This window comes from Thunnus maccoyii, chromosome 8, assembly GCF_910596095.1.
Source record: "Thunnus maccoyii chromosome 8, fThuMac1.1, whole genome shotgun sequence".
NCBI classification, from domain to species: Eukaryota; Metazoa; Chordata; class Actinopteri; order Scombriformes; family Scombridae; genus Thunnus; species Thunnus maccoyii.
Genome location: NC_056540.1, coordinates 3,247,997 through 3,273,788, shown reverse-complemented (window position 1 = coordinate 3,273,788; position 25,792 = coordinate 3,247,997). Strand labels below are relative to the sequence as shown.

At 40.7% G+C, this 25,792-nt stretch overlaps 1 protein-coding gene across 4 annotated transcripts in view; it reads left to right on the top strand.

Annotated features, from left to right (window-relative positions):
- Positions 1-24,419, top strand: part of uvssa (UV-stimulated scaffold protein A) — a 40,666-nt gene extending 16,247 nt beyond the window's left edge. For 3 of the 4 annotated variants that reach the window (XM_042419905.1, XM_042419906.1, XM_042419904.1), the window contains exons 9-15: positions 7,807-7,918; positions 14,843-15,056; positions 16,054-16,182; positions 16,299-16,482; positions 16,641-16,752; positions 23,387-23,561; positions 23,764-24,419. In XM_042419905.1, the coding sequence (XP_042275839.1) occupies positions 7,807-7,918; positions 14,843-15,056; positions 16,054-16,182; positions 16,299-16,482; positions 16,641-16,752; positions 23,387-23,561; positions 23,764-23,857 (1,020 nt within the window). In that variant the 3' untranslated portion in view covers positions 23,858-24,419. The remainder of the gene's footprint in view (positions 1-7,806; positions 7,919-14,842; positions 15,057-16,053; positions 16,183-16,298; positions 16,483-16,640; positions 16,753-23,386; positions 23,562-23,763) is intronic. The other variant, XM_042419907.1, reaches the window with a different exon arrangement.
- Positions 24,420-25,792: the final 1,373 nt, after the last annotated feature.

Genomic DNA, 25,792 nt, shown 5'->3' with positions numbered 1-25,792 from the left:
ACATGACATGTCACTCATTTTCCACTGGCAGATGACACTGCCAACTGGCATACCTATTCTTACCGTCCAGTGCTGATTATGGTATGTCGCTGCTGTGCACCACCTTAAAACAGTGTATCATTATATCCTACTGGGAAATACCACTAACCAGTGGCATTCAACATGACGATGATAACAGTCTTGTTGTAGTTAGCAGCACATACAAATTCTTGCTTGCATTTGCCGTTGCTGTGGTAATGTTATGCCTAATAACATGGATATTTGACATAATTCCCATCAGAAATATAGCATTAATGCTCAAACTTTGACCGACAGGCTACACTCACTATGCTAGTCATATAGGGCTAATGTAACTGATGTAGCTATGGCTAGACCCACTAGATTTGCTACCACAGTAACTAGCACGGTATACTGTTCATCAGTGACAGCTGATGACAAGAAGTGGTTATTTTCCAGTATATCAATATGGCATAAACTACCAATTGAACACTTTACCTGCCAGTGTAAGTGGCATGCTGTGTAAAGGTGGCATACAGCAGCGGTATACTGTAGTCAGCAGTGGCATGTGCCAGTTGGAAGCATACAACTAAAACAAGAGTGGCACACCATAAGGCACTTTTCGATTTTGGCTATCTATTTGTGGCCACTATGGTCTTGATTCAGTGCTGAAGGTCTATTGGCTGATAGACTTTTCACCTTCCCTACCAACATTTCCTAATCAGACTAGATTTGAACAACAATTTCAACAGTACACCTTTCCTCTGACAAACTGTCACAATACCTGTGAAGAAGTGAAGGTTGTGAACCTTGGTTTTCAAGGAAAGATGCTGATTTTGGACACTTAGAGGATCAAGCTGCTACCACATGGCTATCCATAGTCTACAGTCCTCAGTTACACTCAAATGTCTGATAACTGTGTGAGAGAGGGTGTGTGAGTGTTTGTGCAATGTATGTGTAATACTCTCAGGAAGATGACTATGTGTTTTATATATGCATTTGTGTAGAATGTCTTCATTAAGAAGCAGTTTCTCACTTGCTCTCTCTTAAGGGAAATGTCTTGTGATAATGGTGGCATTAGAGACACTCACTATTCCCAAAAGACATTTTCCATTTCAGCCTTAAATGTAGAATGAAATAATTTAGTCACTGTGTGTGTGTGTGTGTGTGTGTGTGTGTGTGTGTGTGTGTGTGTGTGTGTGTGTGTGTGTGTATGTGTGTAGCCAGGTGGAGAGCTATATTAACTTGTCAGGGTAGACAATGGAGACATCTCCAAAGGGTTTTTTTCACCTCCTCGTCCTCTCGTCTCCTCTCCTCCTTCCTCCCTTCTTCCTCTGCTTTCATTTCCTCCTCCTTTCACTCCTTTTCTCCTCCGTGTGTGTGTGATGGTTAACCCGCCCCTCCCCTCTCTGCCATACACCTGACTTATGGCTGTGCATTAATAATTTGCCAGACCTTGGCAGGCTGAGTGTACATTAGCATATAAATAGCAGATGCACTGAGTGCCCATCACAGTCGACTACATTTAATTTTTGGTTTATAAGATTGAATGGGTTTTTAAACGCAGCACCATCAAACTTGCCAAGAGACAAATGAAGTCAGGGGAGCAGTTGTCCGAGGCGGCGCCCTCACATCATTTTTATAAAGGATAAGAGTCTTATTTAAGGGAGAGGAGGGGGAGGAGAGACGGCTAGATGCTATAGCAGCTGAATAAGCAAGACACCTGTGGAAGCAGCAGCATACTGAAGTTTCTAATCCTATTCAGACATCCATATTTACCCCAGCTGACAATCTCCCTCCCTGCTGAGTGTACACTATATGACCACAAGTATGCGGACACCTATAGTTAGTTGAACATCATTCTAAAGCTATGGGCATTAATCTGCAGCTATAACAGCCTCCACTCTTCTGAGAAAGCTTTCCACCAGATGTTGGGACCTGGCTGCAGGGATTTGCTTCCAGTGAGGTCCAACACTGATTTTGGTTGATAAGGCCTGGCTCACAGTCGGGGTCCGAAAACACCCGCCAAGTGCCAAATGCAGGTAGATTTTCCATTTGGCGAGTAAATCTCGGAAGGCTATCCACCACAATGGCGGGTAAACATTCGTACCAAAATAGGCATGTAATAAAATATCTGGCATGATGGCTTGGAGAAAATTAGTCGTGTTTATCCCTATACAATGTAGACATGTGCACCATATGTGTTTTAAACAGTGCTGGGGAACTGTAAGACTGCTAGAGACGATCTGACACTGTGGCTACTTAGAAAGCATAGCAGAGCAGTAGTAGCGAGTGCTCTGTCTGTGTGTCTACACAGGTGGCGTTCAGGTAAAGCGTTGAGCGTAGGTCACCCACATTTTGGAAGTGCTCAGAGCTCAATCACAATGACTATAGTTATGCGTGTCAAATGGAGAAAAATAGACCCGAAGCCTAAAAACTATGCTTCGGTTCGCGGCTACGTGTCCATAGTGCACGTGACATACGAGCCGTTACGCCAGCAGTGTTGACAGCTCAATTGATTAACATAAGCTTGTAAGAGTAGTAACTGTGGTGTCAAACTAAAATAATTTTGCTTCAGATTTTGCTCTGGCCTCTTCTTTAAGTTTGTATCAACATAATACCTTATTATCTCAATGAAATATACTGAAACAAATGTTTATGTGACACAAAAAGGCAATTAATTATTTTGGCTGTAGTCGATGGATTTTTTCATCCACCAGTCCCCCCGGCAGGTGAGTCAAAATGTTAATATCAGAAACTGCTCACAGTTGAGGTTCCCAAAGGTGTTGGATGGGGTTGAGGTCAGGGCAGGGAATTGTCATGTAAAGGGACAAATAAAAACAGTTAAACTAAAGTTTAAAGTTGGCTATTGTCCAAAATATCATTGAACTACCATGGGACCATTAGTTACTTACATTACTGTAAGCTGGCTGCAGAAAATACTACTTTGCGAAGCATGAGCACAAAACAATCAAAAGTGGAGGACCACACCATCTCCACTGTCTAAAACCGGCAGCTGAATTTCTGGCCAGTCATGTCCCATAGAGAGCCAACAGTCTGCAGGTTTTCATTCCAACCAAAAAACCTCAGCAGTGATTTCATTGACTACTTAAAGGAGAGCTAATTAGCAGGTGGAATTTTTAGTTGGACTGTTGGCTCTTGATGGCCACATGATTGGCCATAGTGTGTAGTCGATTTATCATTTAGTCAACTGACAGAAAATGAATCGCCAACAATTTTGATACTGGATTAACCATTCAAATCATTTATCAAGCACAAACATTTACCAGCTCCAGCTACTTGCTGCTTTTCTCTGTTTTATATGATTGTAAATGAAATATATTTTGGTTTTAGACTGTTGGTTGGATGAAACAAGCTATCTGAATACACCACCTTGGGCTGTGGAACTGACAGTGTGACTTTTGACAGGCTGATAGATTATTCAGAAAAGTGATGAACAGATTAATTGATGGTAACTACTATATTTTTTGTCTTACTGATGTGTAGTTGTAGATGGATGTCTCTACACATCCATTGAACCAGTATACTTGCCCACATAACTTATGGTCCTGGCTTTAACAACCGCTTCCAACTGATCCCTCCTTTATTTAGTTGCCAAAAAACTACTTATTTTTCTTCCCCCCCCTATCTCCCCTTTATAGGAACCTCCTTTATTTTATCTTGGGTAAACATTGCCATTACAGTAACACATAGCCCTGCTTTACTTAAACAACTTTTTTTTTTATTATTTCTATCTTTATTTTTATCTGGGGCTGATTTTAATGTTAAAGTTACCAATATTTGTTTTGTCTTTTTCCTATTACAATGACACATGGCCCTGCTTTACTTAAACCATCACTTCTAATTTGTCTGGTAAATCTTGAGTTTCAGTTAAAGAAGCCGTTTTTATCTCCTCCAGGGAACTCTGCCGCTACTGTGTGATTTTCTCCTCAAGTGTGTCCTGGAGAATAAACCAAAGCTCTGTTAAAATGCAAAGCAGCCCCCCATGCAGCCATGTGGGGGAATAGAGGCCATATTTTAGCCGCGCTCCCCGTCAGCAAAATGTTTCTGGAGGAAAGCTAATTCTACTGTGAGACTTACAGCTCTGCCAGGCCGGCCGACAGCACTCGATGCTATCAGGATTAAATTAAGGTGAATTAGAGACAAAGAGGGAGAAAGAGGGGGAAAAGGGATGATGTTAGGGCAGGATTTTCCTCGAGCTGGGTGATCACTTCTTAGTCTTAGGTCATTGATCAGAACAGAATAAACCAGCCGGGATTAAAGTAGACAAGCACAAAACCTATAGAGACTATATTTGTGTGGATGTATGTGTGTGTACGTGTGGTGAGTGTGAATCCATTGTCCTCTGAGGATGAATAAGTGCAGCAGTGGAGTGGAGTAATGGAGAAAGTTTGGTTTGGTGTTTAAAATGTTACACTTCAGTTTAACAGCATTCTCTCAGCTTTTCTCTAAGAAATAAATAAGATCAAGCCTCTGTATCTCACTCTTCAAGTTCACTCTGTGCAACATCTCTTCTCAGATTAAAAGGATCATTTGTAGTAATAACAGCTCTGTTTTATCAGGAGACTTTTACCTGACTACCTTTTACTCTCTGCAGTATTACATCTTTACACGCATAGAAGTCACTTATGTTTAATATGGTTGTAGTGGAATTCACTTCAGTGTGCTTTATACATACTGTATACTTTACATTGCCGAGAAATTTTATGTCATATAAACAATTAATACATTGGGTCATTTTGACGATAACCTGGGCAGTTATGAAATCTTTTACGATAAAATTCAAAGACTTGACCTTCATTCACTAACACTGCTGCCAGTGACTGCTATTTTATAATCAAAAGTAAGACATTCAGGTTTTATGTAATGGCACTTTCCATGTGAATTGGAAACTAAAGACCCTGAATATTCCAAACCTGATAAAGACCCAGACAGCAGAGGTGCACATGGATGTGTTTATACCACTTTGGGGGTGTGTGTAGGTGTTTGTACTCACACATGTCATCACTTACAATTAATGCAGTCATACATTTTAGGCTACGCACAGACGTCCACTAACGTGGGAGCTCGCTGCCATGAGCACATAATTAAACTGGAGCCACAAGGCTATGCAGAAGCAGAAAGTATCATTTGAAGTCAGGTGACTTGAGCTGGGGGTTTGGGGAACTGGAGACTCGAGTGGTGTCAGTATACATAGAACAAAGTGCTTGTCAAACAGCGTATGAAAGTATGAAACCCCCTCTCACCCCACACCTGTCCAGCGTAGGAACTGAGATGGCTACATTCAGCAAGTTTTGTAACTTTCCAAAAGCAGCGATTGGCCAGCGGTGCAGAGTAATAAACTTCTTCCTCAAGCTTTCTTTTTTTAAAAATTTTCCTCAAAAACACTTCCATCAATTTTCATAAACGGAGTCAGATAGATTGTCCAAAACTGTGTGCCAATATCTACATTTACATGATTTATTGGGTCTTTGACAGCAGGCTTTTCTCCCTTCCTTCAAGTGAGGACATTCAGCAGACAACACTTACTACTAAATCATTTGTTTCAAGTGTACCTCAGCTTTAAATGGATAGATAGATTGACTACAAATGTGCTATGTGATCAGCCAGGTCACCATCACTACATTCTCTTTATTAATTATCAGTTTTGGTCATAAAAAGCCCGACCAATTTATTGAACCATGAATGAATAAACAACAGCTGCTGTTTCACTTGAATATCTAATTGTAATGATTTGTGGTGAAGATTTAAGAGTAGATTATTTCACATTAAGTGTTTACGTTATTTTGTCTACACCAGACAGAGAAAGAATACACCCCGGGTCACGTTGAATTTTGAATTTTATAGTTGCCATCATGCTTGTCGTGTGTATACTTACATATGAAATCTCTTCATTTTTACATCTCATGTACGAGGCCTAACTTCCCTCTCAGACCACCCACCACGTCTCTGCTGTCGCGGCTGCATTAATGAGAACTAATTAGCCTTTAATTGTTTAGTTGGTGGTTAACTGCGTGGTAAGTATTGTAATATGAAGTGTTTTAATTGGTCTCTGCTGGTGTGTTGAGGTGTGTTGAGGAAGGGTTGTGGCACGGTTAACTGACTCTGTCCCAGGGTTCAGTCGTGTGCGTGGGTGTGTTTTAGTAATCATCTAAGGACTCATCATTTGTAAACTAATTCTAACATTCTAATGGGCTTTATCAGCAGTAGCACAGCACCCCTCTATCGCACACACACACACACACCCACACACACACACATACAGGTATTACACACTAATGAAAAAGAGGCCTTTGGGAATAAGAGGTTAGTCTAACGTTAGGTTTTACTGCCCCTCATAACACTAATCACTGTGATTATTATGCTGTGTGTGTGTGTGTGTGTGTCCTCAGCTGTTAAAGGCAGAGCAGCCACCACTCATACACACACACACACACACACACACACACACACACATTTGTATTATGGAAATGACCCCTGTGTGAATAGGAGTGTTGTGTTCTGCATTGTAGCCCAGCCAATGGCTAACAACCTCACCGGGAAATTAAAAACCATAAATTCTGCTTAGCGCTGATAGCAGCTCATCACACACACACACACACACACACACACACACACACACACACACACACACACACACACACACACACACACAATCATCGTCATCCCTTTCTCCCCCAAGCCGAAGAGATCACACAACCCTGAGAAGGAGAGTAAAGGAATGAGAGAGAAACTGGACTTAAATAATCACTATGTCAATATGTGTAGTTTAACTAACGTTCTGTTTGGTTGTGTTCAGTGTATCAATGTGTGTAGTTTGTGGATTATAGAACAAGGCTGTTGATATTATACACTTTACCTATTGTAAAGAAATTCAAAACCAGAAATTGTGTGCATCAAAGCCTGATATATCTTCTTCCTCTGTACCATACAGCTCCATTGTTGTCCAAAAACTATTAAAAACACATTAAAGTGCCACACTGTTGCACTGAGTGACATGAACATATACACACACACACCGTCCCACTGCCAGAAATACAGAAACTCTAAATGTGGATTCATCCACTGCTGAAAATAGTCCCCAACAGATGCACTGTTTCTTCCCATTGGAGTAGAAACTACAGTGACCAGCTTTGTGAGGAATTTACTGAGCAGTTTTGAAAATAAAACAACATATTTATGACTAGAACTGCAACCATCAGTTGATCAACAGAACATGAATCGCTAACTATTTTGACAATCGATTAATCTTTTTTTTTTGGTCATTTTTTTCAAGAAAATTGTCCAAATTCTCATATTCCAGCTTCTCAGAGGTGAATGTTTTCTGGTTTATTAACTCTTCTATCTTAGTAACTAAATATCTTCGGGTTGTGTTGACTGTTTGTTGGGACAAAACAAGACATTGGAAGATGTCAACCTGGCCTTTGGGAAACAGTGATCAATATTTTTCACCATTGTTGGACATTTTTTAGACCAAACAACTAATCAATTAATTGAAAAAATAGTTGACATATTAATCAATAATGAGAATTAGTTGCAGCCCCATTTGTGACCTGTTTTTAAAGGTTTTGATTTTAGAAATAAAAGTTATGCCTGGACTTGAATCCTTCAGATCTTGCTTTGTTTTCAAGATGAAACTGTTCAGACACTCTTATTGATCTCATGTAGCTATTGAAGTTTAGCTCCGGATCCATGATTACTAAGATTTCTGCATTTCAGGCTTATGCTACATCTTCCATCCTGACCCTGAACACCTTTCAATGTTCTACCTTACCTCCTCTTCCTCAGGTTAAAACTTCTTCAGATGGAGAAGGCAGTGATGATGAAGATGATTTTGATGAAGTTCCAGAGAAAGAGGGATATGAGCCACACATTCCAGAGCATCTCCGAGCCGAGTATGGTTAGTTCAACCACACACACACACACACACACATGCACTGCTCAGACCTACACACACGTGGATAAATAGTGAGGTCAAGCTACAAAAGAAGACCTGCTGCTGCTGTAATCTTTTAAGATTCACACACACATTCAACAAACAAACACACACACGCACACACACTTCAAAGAAGCAGCATTCAGCTGATTAAGAGCAGCTAAAGGGCTTCTTAAATGGGTTTATTTATAGAACTATGGTTAAAGACGTGTGTGTGTGTGTGTGTGTGTGTGTGTGTGTGTGTGTGTGTGTGTGTGTGTGTGTGTGTGTGTGTCCAAAAAGGCCCTAGAAACTAAAGGGAAAGCCACTCGTCCCAACCAAGTCCAAATGGGGTCTGGTCATGTCTGATATGATGGATCTGATACAATTTGATTAGTGACACATGTCTGTTTCCATTTTCATGCTTATTTGCTCAGTTTCTCTTATATTCTGAGTAGAGTTGCAACTAACAGTTATTTTCATTATTGATTTTCCTGATTAATTGATTAGTTGTTTGGTCAATAAAATGTCAGAAAATAGTGAAAAATGTCAATCGTGGTTTCCCGAAGTCCAAGATGACGTCCTCAAATGTCTTATTTTGTCCCAACCAACAGTCCACTATCCAAAGATATTCAGTTTACTGTCACAAAAGACTAAAGAAACTAGAAAAAAAATCACATATGATAAGATGAAATTATAGAATTTTGACTTTTTTTCTTAAAAAATGACTCAAAACAAATAATCAATTATCAAAATAGTTGTCTCATGTGAGACACTGTTTTGCGGGCCTCTGCAGATGGTGTGTGAGCTACAAGCATGCACAGAGGCGTTAATGCTCAGTGTGTTGTTCATTGCAGTATTTTCTGAATCACCACAAACAAAATATTCTGTGAATAAGTAAGAAGTCAACGAGTGTTACCAGAAGAATGTCATTATCCATCATGGATACACACACTGCCCTGGAACTCGTCATTGCTGAGGAAGAATCTATCTGCTTATTGCTATTACAACTACAAAGTCCACACAAGAGGAGATGTTCTGTCCGTCCCTTACATGCAGAGAGATGTGTGGATGGGAAATATAGCTGTATAATGAGGCTGATGGGTGATATTGATGAGGAAATGCACCTCCGCATGTCCATATGTGGCGTGCCGGAGGTGCACGACCAAGCACCGCATTTGCAATTTGTAGAGCCTTTGCGCTCAATGTGAAAGATGTGATGACGTCATTTTTGGCGCACGCACCCTCGTGCTGGGGTCACTGCATCAAGCATAAACCTAGCTGCACCCTCCTGTCTGAAAGTCTGTGCTGACCAGCTGGCTCCCACATTCACATGGATCTTCAACAGATCACTGGAGCTGTATGAAATCCCCTCCTACTTCAAATGCTCCACTTTCATCCCAGTTCCAAAGAAACCCTCCATCACTGGACTAAGCAACTACAGGCCCATCGCCTTGACGTCTGTTGTAATGAAGTCCTTCAAGAGACTGGTGTTGACCTACCTGAAGGACCATCACAGACCTCCATGCTGGACCCCTTGCAGTTTGCCTACTGCGCAAACAGGACAGTGGATGATGCAGTCAACATGGGACTGCACTACATCCTGCAACACCTCGAATCCCCAGGGACGTATGCAAGGATCCTGTTTGTAGACTTCAGCTCAGCCTTCAACACCATCATCCCAGAATTCCTCCTCACCAAACTCACCCAGCTCACTGTGCCCGCCTCCTGTCAGTGGACCACAAGCTTCCTGACGGACAGGAAGCAGCAGGTGAGGCTGGGAGAAATCACATCCAGCACCCGAACAGTCAGCAATGGTGTCCCTCAGGGATCTATGCTCTCCCCGCTGCTCTTCTCCCTCTACACCAACGACTGCAACCTCAGGAGTCCCGTCTGTTCAACTCCTGAAATTTACAGATGACACAACACTCGTCGGCCTCCTCTGAGACGGAGATGAGTCTGCATACAGATGTGAGGTTGAGCAGCTGGCCCTATGGTGCAGACGCAACAACCTGGAGCTGAATGTGCTCAAAACTGTGGAGATGAAAGTGGACTTCAGGAGGATCCCCCAATCACTGCCACACCAATTTTATTATTTTTTTTATCTGATGTCTGAAATGCAGCACAACCTTGTAATGGAGACAGGTATTTACTTTTCCTCTATGTATCTTTGATGGACTTTATTCTGTCAAGACATCCATTTACCTTCACCACAGACTTACCACTGTGTCCATATGAGTGGCTGTTACAGTGTTGTTCCCTCCTGCACCGTGGCTGCATTGGACTTGTATGGATCATGTCTAGCCTGCAGGCAGCATGGTAGGTTAGAGGTCAAATGTTCAGGTCATTAACCAACTGCCTGCTCATCTTTATTGCTATGTCAGCTCCACAACAACATGTTCTTTTCCTAAATATTAGATGGAATTTAAATGCTGTTAATATCATTATCAGCAACTATGTAGAAGCTCCAGGCGACAGTAAACACTAAAACTCTGACGGTGCTGCTCTGTCAGCCATATTCAATCGTCCCGTCATCACTCATACAGATTCATATGTGAACTTTTCTGTGTTTATGTGTGTGTCTCTATTTATGTGTCTGCGTTAATGACACCATAACAGAGCATGTTGTCGACAGTGCTGTTATTGCTAGGTCAGCCATGCTGTTGTGGCTGCGAGGTGCCCTTTGACCCCTGGCGAGTACTCCTCGCCAGCCTCCTGAGTCATTACATTACACTGAGCCTCTCCTTTACCTGCAAGCCCATTCCTCTCCCCTCCCACCTCCCTCCATTACTAATCAATTAGACGCTAAAGTAATTAGATTGTATCTGATGTGCCCAAAACAGCTTTGTGTGTGTGTGTGTGTGTGTCAGGGTGATTAGTGGCTGGCTAGGTAATGATCTACAGGGGCCATACCAAATTAACAATGCAACCTCTTTAATGAGCCCCTATTAGCCCTGCACCCAGATTTTACCACCCACACACTTGCAGAAACACACACACACACACACTAGCTTGATATCCTGCTTGAAATATAAAGTAATCCTGTTTAGACTTGGCAACAAATTGATATTCATTTTTGCAAATGAGCACTTTTTGTGCTCGTATGGAATAGCACCTCTCAGTATTTTTGGTTAGTCCATCTTTCTGACTTCTCTACTCTGCCTGAGACTCTCAGCTCCAACCCCAGAAGTCTCAGTCATGCCCTAAAGCAGCTGGGTCCTGTGGTTCTTTTAACAATTGTGACTAAAGCAGGAGTAAATATTGCATTTGTTCAGGACTATTTGCAGCCGCGGAACAATACACATTTGGTGTGTTTTGGTGTGGAGTATTTAATGTCACAATGAAACAGAATTTTGTGTCTTTAGCTTCTGCACTGTGACATATATTGGCGTCAACACACACACCTCTCACCTGTGTTGTTAGATCTGGAAGAGAATGCGGGAGAGATGAATAAATCAGACCTCAACCACATTCTTTTGGAAATGAAAACAAAGATTTTGCCCACTCATATCCAAACACACACCTCCTCCTATGATATTGCTCTGCTAGTTACTACGACCCACAAGCAGTCAGGTGTGGTTTTATATGATGGGTGTAGTTAGCTAGTCGGCCCAAATCACATTTGATTGGATCCGTTTATATAACTGCCCCTGAGTTCAAGATTAGTCATCAAATATAAGAAAATGTTTTACAGGAAGAGAAAAGACAGGGTTTTTACAAAAAAAAAAAGAAAAGCTAAGCTAATGAAATTGGTTGTATCTGTCTTGTAAAAAGTATTGAAACTCATCCAGGATAATACACATCTTAAACAATAATTAGAGAAATGTGTAGCAGCATGCATGGAGGAAAAGTGAAAGATGTAAGATAGTAGGTCAGCATTCATAACTTCACTTCATTTTACTGGAACTGCCTTGATCCATGGATTTTATTGCAAATCATATAGACAGTATAAACTGATCCAAATTATAACACAGTAGCTCACTAAGTATTTACAACACTAACATGGAAAAAGGAACACTGATAATTGAGACAGTGATTATCTGTACCAAAGGAATCAGCAGGACTTCAAAGGTCTCAACTCAGTTATAAGGTTTGATATTTTTCTGTTCTTCAGTATATCATTGTTCTCTTTTGGTTTCTGTCTGTTTCTGTCTGTCTTCTCTTTTCATCTTAGGCAATGGAACACATTTAACATTTCTCTACATTTCCTCTCGGCTTCCTTTCCTTTCCATTTTTTCCTAGTGTTGGTTCATTCAGAGAAAGCCTGGCTCTGCTCTTTTCCCTCCTCTATTTCCTCCCTTCCTCTATCTATATCTCTTCCCCCTCTCTCTTCTCTCTTTCCTCGCCTCTGTCCTGTTCTGTCATTCTGATTATCAGTCCTCTTATCCCTCTCTCTGCTGTCAGGACACTATCTCTCTCTTTCTCAAATTAACATTTTAATTACAGGCCCTGCTTAACCCGGGAAAATCAATACCTCTTTCCGCCTTTCCTCTCTCTCTTTCTCTCTCCCTCTCTTTCCCTCAAACCCCCTTAACCCCCTTTTTCTCTCTCTTTCTCTAACAACCACCCCCCCTCCCCACCCACTCACTCACACACACACACACAACTATACACATTTCCTCCCATTGATCTGTGCGTCTTAACATCCACAACATCCAGACAAACCCCTGCCATTTGGCGGTTTGAAAAAAGCAGATTGAGTCTGTATTTCACCACCTGATGGAGAGAGAGAAGGAGGGATGATGGAGGGGGAGAAGGTGAGGTGAGGTAGAGTGAGGTTGGGGTAACAGGCAATCACTTGACTATTGACATATTTGGTTGTGTTTAAAAAAAAAAAAAAAAAACTCTTCTTTGAAAAGTGAACAGTGAAAACATTATTGTGAGTGCATGATGTGCAACAAACATCTCACCATCTTAAGCCTTTTACATAAGACTATCAAGAAGTAATAAAAGGCATTAAAAACATGTTAACCTAGAGTATATTGTGGGACTCTATTAACAAGGACATAACCAGGATTTTAGAAATACTGACCCTAGCCCCCTAACCCTAACCCTGGCCCTAACCACTCATTTTGACCAGAAACCTAAAAGAAGGTCTCCTATTTTTTTTAATTACATGGATTTTTCAATATTCAATTTCACTGCAATGTCACAGTTTTTAAAAAAATGTCCCAACTTGCAGTTGCAACAATGGTCTCCTGCAGCAAAGTCCACTTTTGCTATCTAGCCAACCCACCTCCTCCTAATAAGATGAAATCAAAATATATATTGACGTCATGTGAACTGTGTTATTTCCCCGGTCATAATTACAACAGCCACTAGACGGTGTAAACGTAACTAGAGGTTGTTTTTTCCGGCCTGAATTTTAGACCTATACTGTTATTTTGTCTTGTGCGGATGGGCAGACTCTTTAAGATGTTGTCAGAATTCTGCTGTTTGTTTGCTTTCTTACATCCATCTGAGACACACATCTGTGTGACGGTGGATCCAAACCTTATTGTGAATGACCACTTGACCATGAATTCAATGAAATGCTATGAGTTTGAAACTGCTGCCAGTAGATCTCTTGTAAAGACCAGTTTCTTAGTTTAATTGAAAACCAGGCCAGTATTTTGGCACCTGGTCAGACCAGCCAGTAAATTGGCTAGTCTGACTTTTTTTGTGTTTTAATTGTTGGCTTACTAACCAAATAGAAAAAAAGAGTCAAAAAGCTGTACGGTGTGGATCATTTGCGTAGTCTAGCATAGCAGTGATTGAATCTCTGAAGCATCCAGGTCAGCCTTAATAATGTGTGGGATCAGCATGTTGGCAGCTCTCAGCTTACTGCCTTCCTCTGATCTCACTTGCGGTGTGTGTGCATGGATGTGTGCATTTAAGTCCTTCTCAAACCCCAGAGACCCTGATTGACCCAGAGTTTGACCACACACACACACACACACACACACACACACACACACACACACACACACACACACACACACACACATACACACAACTTGTTCTGGAGGTTTTGGGGCATATTGCCGCTGCTCTCTCTTTATTCCTGTAAGTTGGCTGTTTTATGGTCTGATGGTCTGATAAGAGACAAATATGTTATTGCTAGAGTATACTATGCTAGTGGTCTCACTCTATGGATGATAATGTCTGTCTGTTGGTCTTCAGGACCAGATTGAAATATCTCAACAATTATTTTATGGGTTGCCATGAAATTTGGTACAGACATTCATGATTCCCAGATGATCTACCCTAATGATTCTTTGACTTTTCCTCCAGCACCACCATGAGTTTGACAGTTGTGTTTTTTAGTGAAATGTCTCAACAACTATTGGATGTGTTGCCATGAAACTGGGTTCATACATTCATGTCCCTATAGATGAATAATAATAACTTTTTGTAACTGGCACCATCATCAGATCAAAGTTTTAATTTGTCCAATATTTTAACTTAACTAATGACATTCCCATCATCCTCAGCTGTATGTTGTGTTTAATGCTTATTAGCAAATGTAATATTGCTAAACTTTTTACCTGCTAAACATCAACATTGTCATAGTAAGTTAGTTAGTATAGTATAGTATAGTATAGTATGGCTGTAGACTTGTAGTTTTTGTTTATAATGACCAGATTGCTATGAAATTAGGCATGAACATTCATACTCCCTAGAAGATAAAACTGAATGTCTTTGGTGACCTTCTGATCATCCATCCTTCAAGTCCAAATTTCCTTTAGACCAAAATGTTTCAATAAATTTCCTTTGATCTGAGTCACCTCCTGTCATTTCCTCTTAATCTTTCCCCCGTAAAAAATGTGCCACCAATGGAGATTCAGACTTTTAGAAGAAGAACAGATGTGGTGTGTTACATTACACTCACGCATCCTTATCTTAACTTCTTCTTGTCTTTGTCGGCAGGTTTGGATCCCTCTCCTTCTACCTCAGCAGCACCCGTCACAAAAAAGACTCCTGCTAAAAGACCTGCGGCTCCAGCCCCGCCCCCGTCCTCCTCTTCCTCCTCTTCCTCCATCAGGAGACTAAAGCGACTCATGGAAGAGGAGGCGGATCCAACCTGTGCTGCTGCCACACTGCGCCTCCTCAAACAGAACATCCCTCTGCCAGCAGAGTCCAGGTGACAAGTTCTCTACTGACCTCAGTTCCACCACCTTTAACCTCCTCGTAACCAGACAGCACATGTGATCAGATACTGCGCCTATTTAGCTGCAGCATGGTCATTGTGGCTGTTAAACCCACATCATTGTATTTAACAGTCCCTCCAGGAAATTGCAATTTTGGAATCACAATAATTAACGTAAATTCAGGAAATCTCCACAATATTTGCGAGAGTTTGCAATTTTGCTAAATTACTCTAACTTTTCAGCATGACATGGCATCAACAGACCACTTGTGATTTGAATCAGTTGTTGCATTTCATGTCGTGGTTACTTATGTGACCGCAGCACATTCAGCAAGGATTCAGACGCATTCAGGTGGAAGATGGACAAATCTCACCTGCCAACAGAAATGATGCCACAGACCGAGCAAAACAATGAGGTTTAATTCAGTTAGTGAGAAGAATACAAGTTGATGTTGTTCAGACAGCAAAGATGGACATAATCTACCTCAAACATAAACATGGCACTTTGGAAATTAAACTATATTTTGATGTTAATAGATGTATTTTAATGGCAGTATTGACTGATTCTATTTGATGCTAATATTGAGGTGAAAGTTTATTTAAGAAAGACTTTTAAATGGAACTTAAGGACAGTATTTTCTTTTTTTATATAACTTTGAGCCCATTGTTGTCATATTCAGAAAATAAACTATCACTGAAATATAGTTGTTACTGTGATATGCAGTATGCTTTTTATCAAATGAAGAGATTACATGACTTTTAATTGGTAGCAATTTTTTAAAAAAAATTCCTTTGAATGCAATTTTTCCTAATTCCCTGCAATTTTACCTCAAAAAGAGCACATAAAACATTGCATTGTATTGCATTTTGAGACAAGCTGCTGCAAAATCAAACATTTTTGGCCGCAATAATCACAACAAAACTCAAAACACGAAATGAACTGAATTGTTTCTGCATGAAGCTGCTTTAACTCTCCCTCCACGTCCTCCAGCAGCTCCTCTGGTCCCAGTTCATCCCAGTCCACTTCAGACCAGAAGGCTGTTGATGCTCCAGTGGTTCCTTTCGGTTTGGACCTGTACTACTGGGGCCAGGAGCAGCCCAATGCTGGCAAGATCATCAAGTAAGACACCTTAAACACACACACACACACACACACACATACACAGATAGCAATAAAAGAGTCGTGAAAGGTTGTAAATTTCTTAAACTTGTGTAAAAAGTGTGATCCCTTTGCAGGTCGGCCTCACAGCATCAGTTCTGGGTTCCCATTGACGTGGAGGAGGAGGTGGAGAACAAGGAGCTGCTGGCGGAGAGCAAGAGCAGATACATCTCCTTCCCTGGTAGCTTCACTCCTGTCAGCCATTACTGTAGAGCACCGCTGGGCAACGGAAAGCTGTGTCAGAGACAGGACCGGCTCAAGGTATCCGCACACACTCAGAGGGATTCTGTCTGTTTACACATAAATATTTAACTCATATAAAATATATCATTGTTGTTTGTCGACATTGCCAAGCCCAGTGATCAGCCCTCATACTGTAGTTAGTGTGTGTGTTTGAGCTGTGACTGTGTCTCCTCCAGTGTCCTTTCCACGGGCCAATCATCCCTCGAGATCAGGAGGGTCGACCCTGCAGGCAGGAGGACCGACTCCGAGAGGAGAAGGAGGAGAGGAGGAAGAGAGAGGAGCAGCCAGGTGAGGAGTCACACACACACACACACACACACACACACACACACACACACACACACACACAAGCCACATGTTACTGCATTAAGTGAAACAAGTTGCAGAGCACATTCTAAACAGTGAAGAGTTGCTGCGTATAACAACGTATAACACTGATAAATCAGTCTGTACCGAGCGTCAAATGTCATTTTTGACTCATGAAACAGCAGTTTGATGATAAAAACCTGTAACTCAAGGTTCACTTACTAGCTTTTTCAGAGCTTCCAGCTTCCTTTGTTCACTTTTCTTTGACAAAAAAAGAAGTAAATAAATTAAGGTATTTTTGACAAGAAAAAAAAAACTTTACTCAAGGCCCACTTCTATCTTTTTCTGGAGCTTTCAACCACATCTCACAGTCTTCTTTAGTGGTGAAAGCTCTGGAAAAATCTAATAACTAAAGATTGGGTTATTTGCCAAAAAAAGTGATCAGACAGGATCCACTGAGGAAGATTGTGGACCTTGAATTGAAGATTTTTCTTGTCAAAAATATATTTACCGCCATTGGTCCATTTTCCTCAGAAATGGTTGTGATGTAAATGGATGTGGAACAAACAATAAACAAACAGTTAGTAAAGCAATATAACAGCCTGCTGTGTGGTAATAGTGGATTGTACACTTTATCAGTGTCTGTGTTTGTTGTTGGAGAGAGTGAGAGTCACCAGTCTGCAGGATGTCCACCAGCTGCCTGCAGTGTCTTGTTAACCACCAGCTTTGTGTGTGTGTGTGTGTGTGTGTGTGTGTGTGTTTGTGTGTGGCCATGGCATGCAGTCCAGTGAGTTGTGAAATAGCATCTTTTGTTACCAACTACACTATCGATCCACGAGTCAATCTCACACCTACACACACACACACACACACACACACACACACACACACATAAATCAATCTCACAGTAGGGGGGACAGTGGCCTGAATGAGTTGATGGGCCATTGGCCTCAGCTCCCTCTACCTATTCAGTCACACATTCACACACATACACAGCAAAACACACACACACACACAAGCATACAGTGAGGTTAAACAGCCAGCAGTGAGGGACATTGTAAAGGTCAGCTGAGACCAGTTTCCATAGTGACAGACATGAGGCTAACATGGCTGTTGTTATTTGGAGACTTGAGGGTTTTTTTTAGTTTGGATAGTGTTTACTGAGTGTGTGTATGTCTTTGGTTATGGCTGCACACACACCTCTGTATCCTGTTCAGAGCAGATTATAACTCATAACTTGTTCAACATGTCTGACTCAGTGAGAGTGCACAGACAGGAGGATCCAACATGTTTTTAATTCTTTTGAATCATGTTTTTATTGTGTTCCAGTCAGCTCTACTTCTACTACAATCAGTTTTCAATGACTCTTATTGACCTCTATCGGTGACCAATAGGAAATCAGCCAACATCAATAGATTCATCTCCCACCACCTCCATTCCTTTTGTTTCCTGGTTTATGGTCGGTTATATTTGACATAAAAATCTAATGTTTTGATGATAGAGACAACGCTAGCTAATAAAAGCAGAGATCACATGAAAAGGAGCCCTGAGGAGAGATGGACCATAACATCTCCTTTATTTCCTATTCTTTTTTTATTTATTTTCATATTCTTTTTGTGTTATCTTATTTATTCATTAATTACTATTATTTTACTAGATTTATTTTTTGAGAAAGAGTTGTTATTTAGAAAACACGTGTCAGAGGATGAGTTTTAAAGGCTCATACAAGTGTTTCTAGTTTTTCTACTTTAGTCCATGTACTTGTCACTGATCCTTTACCTCACTATTATCTGTTTTCCAGAGCATGCTGTAGTGTTTCAGATTCGTTTTTAAAAGATTTTTAATGGCATTTTTGCCTTTTATATGATAGTTTGACAGTATAAAGAGCCAGGAAACACAGGTAGAGGAGGGAGTTGATGACACTAAGGGAGCGTCTGGGATTGAACAGTTACATGGTTCATGTCTTGAACCACTCTCCCACCAGAGTACCCATGTTTTAGATTTCTTAATGTGTTTTTGATACCTTCCAGACGCTCTTCTGTGTATTTTGAAATGTTCTTACTGTATGTATATGGTTGTATTATTAGTATGTTGTGTTGAATGTTGCCCTCTCTGGAGCACTATTAGCTCACCAAGGCAAATTCCTGACATTTGTTGTAACGACAGTCAAGTTAAATGAACCTGTTAACTTGCTTGAGTTAGGTAATTAATGGCAGTGAACATCATGTCTGCCTTTAGTGCTAAAATTACATTCTTAAAACTGGATTACCACACAGCAGATAACATGAAAACCAAATTAAAGAACCGTCATGACTTTTACATTGTCGGTTTACGTTGCAACAGTGAGCTGATGAAGTGAAACTCCCGACAGAGATGCTTCCACCACACTGACTACAGTCAGCAGTGTAGGTAGGTGGGTGGGAAGCCAGTGAGGGATAATGTCATTGGTCATCTCACAGCTACAGGAGACACTAGTGCAGCCAGGGATATCATCAACCTACTGATGAGGCTCATGAAGCTCCTCACTGACTGAGGAAAAGAAGCAGGTGGTGTCAGCCATCAGAGGAAGCACATGGCTGTCTACTCTCTCTCCAGGACGGCAGTGAGAGCTAGCAGCAACAGGGATTCAGGGGGGGAGGGAGGAATTCTCCCTCACAATGTGGTAGAAAAGGGAAAAATATCTCTTAAAAAAACTGGCAACAAAGTAATAAATCCCCCACAAAACTCTACACAATAGTTGGAGACTCTTGAAACATCATTTTATGATACGTGCAAAGCAACATATTCTTTCTTAGTGTGCTTTTAGTTGATGGATTGCCATGAAATGTACATCAGATATTCATAGTCCCTAGACGTTCTAACTATTTTAGGAATATGAACCTGTGATATATCTCAACATTTACTTGATGGATTGACACAAAATTGGGTTCAGACATTCATGGTTGCCAGAGGATCTACCCTAATGACTTAGGTGATCCTCTGACTTTTCCTCTAGCGCCATCACGAGGTTGAATTGTTTATTGAAATGTCTAACTATCGGATGGATTGCTGTGAAATTTGTTTCACACATTCAAGTTCCCCAGAGGATGAATTGTAATAACTTTGGTCTCCTGACTTTTCATCACATGACATGTGGCTACAGTTTGACACTTTCCTTTGCCGTTCAACCACAAGGTGTGTTTTTTTTCCCCAGATTTTTGCTTCTTTCTTGTTATTATTCTCTACTTGTATCTGATCTTAATTAGGGCTTAAAAGTCTCCAGAGTGATGTTGGATGAGTCACACACACACACACGCAGTCCTACCAACCATCAGAGTCCATGCAGCTGACTGACAGAGTGGGATGAGAGGAACTGATGCTATGACACTCTGCTACTATAGATTCATTCTTTCTCACACACACACACACAAACACACACACACACACACACACACACACACACTCTGTGCTTAGCGGCGCGTAGCTGAGAGACGTCTGAGCAAACCAAAGAGCCCAGATGCCTTAGTGGATGTGTGTGTGTGTGTGTGTGGCCTGCCCCCTGCCCTGCTCTGACACACACACACACACACACACACACTCACTCACACAGACCCCAGCTGGATGGGCTAAGAGGTGTTGACAGAGAAAAGAGCCCCGCTGCAACACTGATTAAATTCAGAAGACTGGCTTTCTCCTCATCTTTCTCTGATTTCTTTTTTCTTTTTCTTCTTTTTTCTTTCGTTCCGGTTTCCCTCTCTCATCTTATTTTCTTTTGTCCATTTTTTTTTTCTATTTTTCTTGTATTTGTTCTTCCTTTTGTTGCTTTCTTTTATCTTAAACTCCTCTAAGATCACAACAACAAAGTAATGGAGGACACACACCTTCAACACACACACACACACACACACACACAAACACACAATGTAAATGCAGCTGCTCCTCTTTTAGCAGTAATGATTCTCCTAAATACACCAGCTGCTTTTCAATTACTGCTCTTCTCTCTCTCTCTCTGTGTGTGTGTGTGTGTGTGTGTGTGTGTATGTGTGTGTGTGTGTGTGTGTGTGTGTGTGTGTGTGTGTGTGTGTGTGTGTGTGTGTGTAATGAGGGATAGTTGAAGGTCTAGTCAGACCCAGGGTCAGACGGGCTGATTAATAGAGACACACACACACACACACAGAGCCGGGGTCAGTGTTTTGACAGAGTGGAGAGCCCGGCTTCAATCCCATCACAATCACAGTGTAATTACTTTGCATTACTGCAGGTTTATCTCTAATTCCACCGCAGTACGTCATTAACTAGAAGTGTCTCTTCGTTTAGACCGTCATTACTCTGCATTACAGCCGCTTTTACTTTATCGCCCAGAATTATGACATTACACTTTTCATTAACACCGGAATTGGATCCAAATGAGCCTGTACTACACACTGTTTACTACTTATGGTGTGTAAAACTGTGCATTATGAGCTCATTTATGTTATCAGCTGTAATTACTTCATTACACTCTGCATTAAAATGACTTTTTGTTCAAGTTTCAATTCCAGATTCGTGGCAGTGAGAGAGAGTAGCTGTTTGAGTTCATTACGTAGAAACTCCATCAGCTGACACACACCCAGCTGATCTGTGATTGCACCAAAATAAAGAATGACTGACTTTTTAGACAAGTTGGGACTTTTTGAGTAGATTCAATATAGTCTGAAATGGGGCTGGGAAATATATTGAATTAATGCAGTTAATACACATTTCTGTTTTGCAAAGTGTCACAAAAAAGTATTGTAGATGCTAGCTGCTACATTAGCCGTTTTGAGTCATGACTGTCCTGTAAAGTCTTACGTGATAAGTTACACTACGTGATAAGTTACACGTGATAAGTTACACTCGTCACCTGAATCCAGGTGACGAGCTGTCTCTGGCCGTCTCATAGTTAATGTAACGGTCTCATCTATGAGACTGGAAATGACTCTGCACGCTGATCTGAGCTCTCGGTTTGTGTTAGTTGACAAGGAATCATCTCTGGTTACAATAGTTGAAGTGATGGGAGTTGACTAGCGTTGGTGGCTGATGATGATGATGATGATGATGATGACTGGAGATTTTCTATATTTTTCTTATTGTTAATAAATCTCGTGTTTGGATCCAAACCAACAATGAACTGATCTACTAACAAGTATTGTGTTTGTATTCAAAGTCTGATATATCTGATTCCTCTGTGTCATAGACTGCTGTTGTTTTTCAAAAACTATTAAAAACACATCAATTAGCCACACTGCTGCACAGGGTGACATGTTCCTTCATCCATGAAGACAGTGGTGACCGTTGCTTTAGAAATGAGTCCAAAGAATGAAAACTGTTCAGATTGTAACCTGCTACTCCACATGTGTGGGAACACGGTTCTGTTTCACTAGCTTGTTGTGCTGCATATCACAACCTCTTGACTTTGACTGAAGTTCTCTGAGAAATGTATTAGGGCTGCAACTAACGATTATTTTCATTATCGATTAATCTGTCGATCATTTTCTCAATTAATTGATTAGGTGTTTGGTCCATAAAATGTCACATAAAAATGTTGATCACTGTTTCTCAAAGCCCAAGATGACATCTTCAAGTGTTTTGTTTTGTCCACAATGCAAAGATATTCAGTTTACTGTCACAGAGGACTAAAGAAACCAGAACATCTTCACATTTGAGGAGCTGGAACCAGAGAATTCAGACAGTTTTTCTTAAAAAAAAATTTACAAATAATTATCAAGATAGTTGGTGATTAATTAAATAATTGACAACTAATAGATTAATCGTCTAATCGTTGTAGCTCTATTTATAATGTAGTACAAAGTTAAGAGGTTGTGATATGTGGTGTCTGCTGAAACTGATTACTAAAGTGGATGCTCATGTTCTACTTAGTTGAAGCATCTGATTGACAGTCAGTAGCAGTGTAAGATAACCTGTATTTGATGCAAAATGATGACAACCTGGCAGGTGATGGAGCTCTTTGATAATTCTTGCTCAACTGTCTAAAAAAATATGATTCAATCCTGCATTTCACATAGAAACAAAAATCAACTCAAATCATGAATCAACCCCAAGCTTGAAAAAAATTCCATTTTTGGGCCATATCACACAGCACTAGTGTGAAATATTTTAAGGAATAGTATCAACTTCAGCAACAGCAGTTATGACTTTCCTGCCACAGCTGCTGAGAAGATGCTTTTTTACAGTATATTGTTTGCTTCAGTTTTACTGTAAGTCTCAGTTTGTCACTACGCTGTATAATTCATTTTAGCACTTTATTTTGATTTTGTTTTACAAAAACATATATTGTTTCAGTCACACTGACTCAAACTGTCCTATTTAGCAGATAAAAGTAAAGACCACTTGTTTTCATGGGTTGTCTCTGCTGTTCTGTAGCAGTTTCTAGTCTAATCATTGATGGAACTGTTGATGGATTTAGTCCCTCAATCATTTTCTGTCTCCAACTATGACTCAGCACTTAAAGATGCTTTAAAATAAAGCTGGCCAGACACAAGCACCAGTATTGTTGCACCTGCTGACACTATGACAGCGTAAAAAACTCTCAGACAGAACAAGCTTTAGATACAGATACATTCTACAGTCTTCTTCTCCCTCACTGTTTTTGTCGTAGACTGGCGGGATGCAGAGCTGATGCAAGACATCGAGGCGGCAACAGGAGAAGACCTGGGGTCTAGCAGAGCGGGTAAAAAAGGGAAAGGGAAGAAGAAGAAATACCCCAACCTCAGTGATCTGAAGCAGAGTGCCAACACGTCCCGCTCCAGACTGGAGAGAAAAGTCTTCAACAAGTACGTCACTTCCTGCCTCTCAGAGAACGACATTCTCTAGAAGCTCAGACTAATAGTTTGATTTTTGTAGAGCTAGAACTTGCACCTTGAGTATGATCTGTAACTTCATAGATGTTCCTTAACCATCTATATGCAAAGCCTTGTCTCATCAGCACAACTGCTTTTGGTTGTGAAGATTTTAACATTGTCTTTCTCCTTGCAGGAGCTCCATGCGCAGAGTAGCTGAGGCGATGAGTAAATCTGACAGGAGGAAACACGACAAGTTCTCCAACCAGTTCAACTATGCTCTCAACTGACCTGCAGTCAGATCAGCTGAAGCAGGACAGAGCGAGTTTTAATGGGTTTAATTTATTGTATGTGAATCTGGTTGACAGAATGTGACTGAAATATTTTTTTAAAACTATGTTTAAACACTATGGTGCAGTTTGAGTTATTATACTGGTGTCTGATAAGCTTCCATTTGGTGTCTGATAAGCTTTCATTAAGAACTGTTCATGATGAAATGGACTAATATCAATGAGGGAATGTGTTGCCTTGTTGAAACTGAGTGTACATGTGCAGCTTCAGAGACATTTCTGATAAATAATGAAATATCAGAAAATTTCAAATGAGATTTCTGTATTTAAGATGTGTTGTCCAAACAGTTGTGTTTAATATTGCCTTTCCTACCTGCCAAATCCACTTAACACTCTCGGTTTTGTACATCCGACTGAATTTCTACTCTACTACTGGTTTTTGAATTTGTTTCTTATTTCTTATATTTGGATTTTGAGGTATTAAAGACATTTGGAATTTCAAAATGTTTCAACAGGTTTCAAAGATTTGTACCAGAAGTAAACTGTAAATCACTTTGCTGGGCCCGCTGTGTGTTTGTGTCTTTGTCCCGTCCTCCACTTTAATGAGAGTAATTCAAGGTTAATTCAGCACACAGACCTGCAGCACCATATCGACTAAGACTGACATGAAGCTGCTTAAGGAATAATTGAGAATGAATGTGAGAATGTGAATGTGTGAAAGTTGTGCTTTGTATTGCTGTTTCTCTCAGATCAGATTATCAGAGTGGAGAGAGAGTTAAAACCAGGACACAATGATTATATGTTGGTTTCAGATGTCTAACATGTGCTCAATGTCAAGAAAAATAGTCACTCTGCCACTTCAGAAGAACTGCCTGCTGCTACATTAACAAATACATGCAAAAGCAACTATATTTAAAGGGTCATTCCAGTGATTTAATATTGAAGTTCCATAAAGTTCACAAGAGACACATTTTTTAAAAGAATCGTTAAATTGGAAGCAGCAGAGGTCGAGATATCCTGACTTTTAGTCCCTCATATGTGTAAAGCTCCAAAACCATTGGATACTACACTTCCCATAATGCAACCAATTCCTCCCTGCTGGTCTCGTCCATAGAGAAGCTCAGGGAACAGCTGGATGCTGCTCTTTAACAGAACAGGTCAGTTAACCAGACCCAACCAGTTAATCACCATCTTTAAAGTCTTATCTCTTGTAAAACCAGAAATACTGCTTGAAAACACTTCCGATAAAGCATAAATCTCACCTTTGTGTCTTAATCAAGTTTTTGAGTGCGGTGTCTTATTCTTCTTGTTACTGGCCCCTGAGGACAGAAAGTGGAAAACACCCACTGGTTCCTGACATGAGAACCAAGATTGTAGTGTATGTTTTACCTCCAATGACCACAAGAGGCAACAATGGGCACACTCAAAAATATACTGAAATTGTGATCTCACATATTTGCATGATCATTGTTATTTATTATTATTTGTGATCTCAGTGATGTTCAATGTATGGAGCAGAATAAAACACACCCCAAAATATGTGCTGAGAGGGAGGAGACGGTTGGCTCTGGGAATGAAAAGTAATGGGCAGTCTATGGCACAACAGGTTATACAGTCCTGCATTTGGGAAACAGCAGTGGACTGTCAATGAGTGGACAATTATCATTTGCTCTGAGCCCCACCTGTAACTGCAGCACCATGATGGCAGACTGAGGGTGGTGTAAACAGTGGGAGTGCAGGTTGGTGAAGTGTAGGCCATAAACACCTGTAACATTCATCTACGGCCATCATGGACCCCCAACAGCCCTGCAGCAGCCCACCTGGAATATCTCACCCCCATTGGTGGAAGAAGTCCTCAGTTCAGTAACAGTACTAATACATTAATGTAAAAATACTCCATGACAAGCAAAAGTTCAGCATTCAAATGTATGTAAA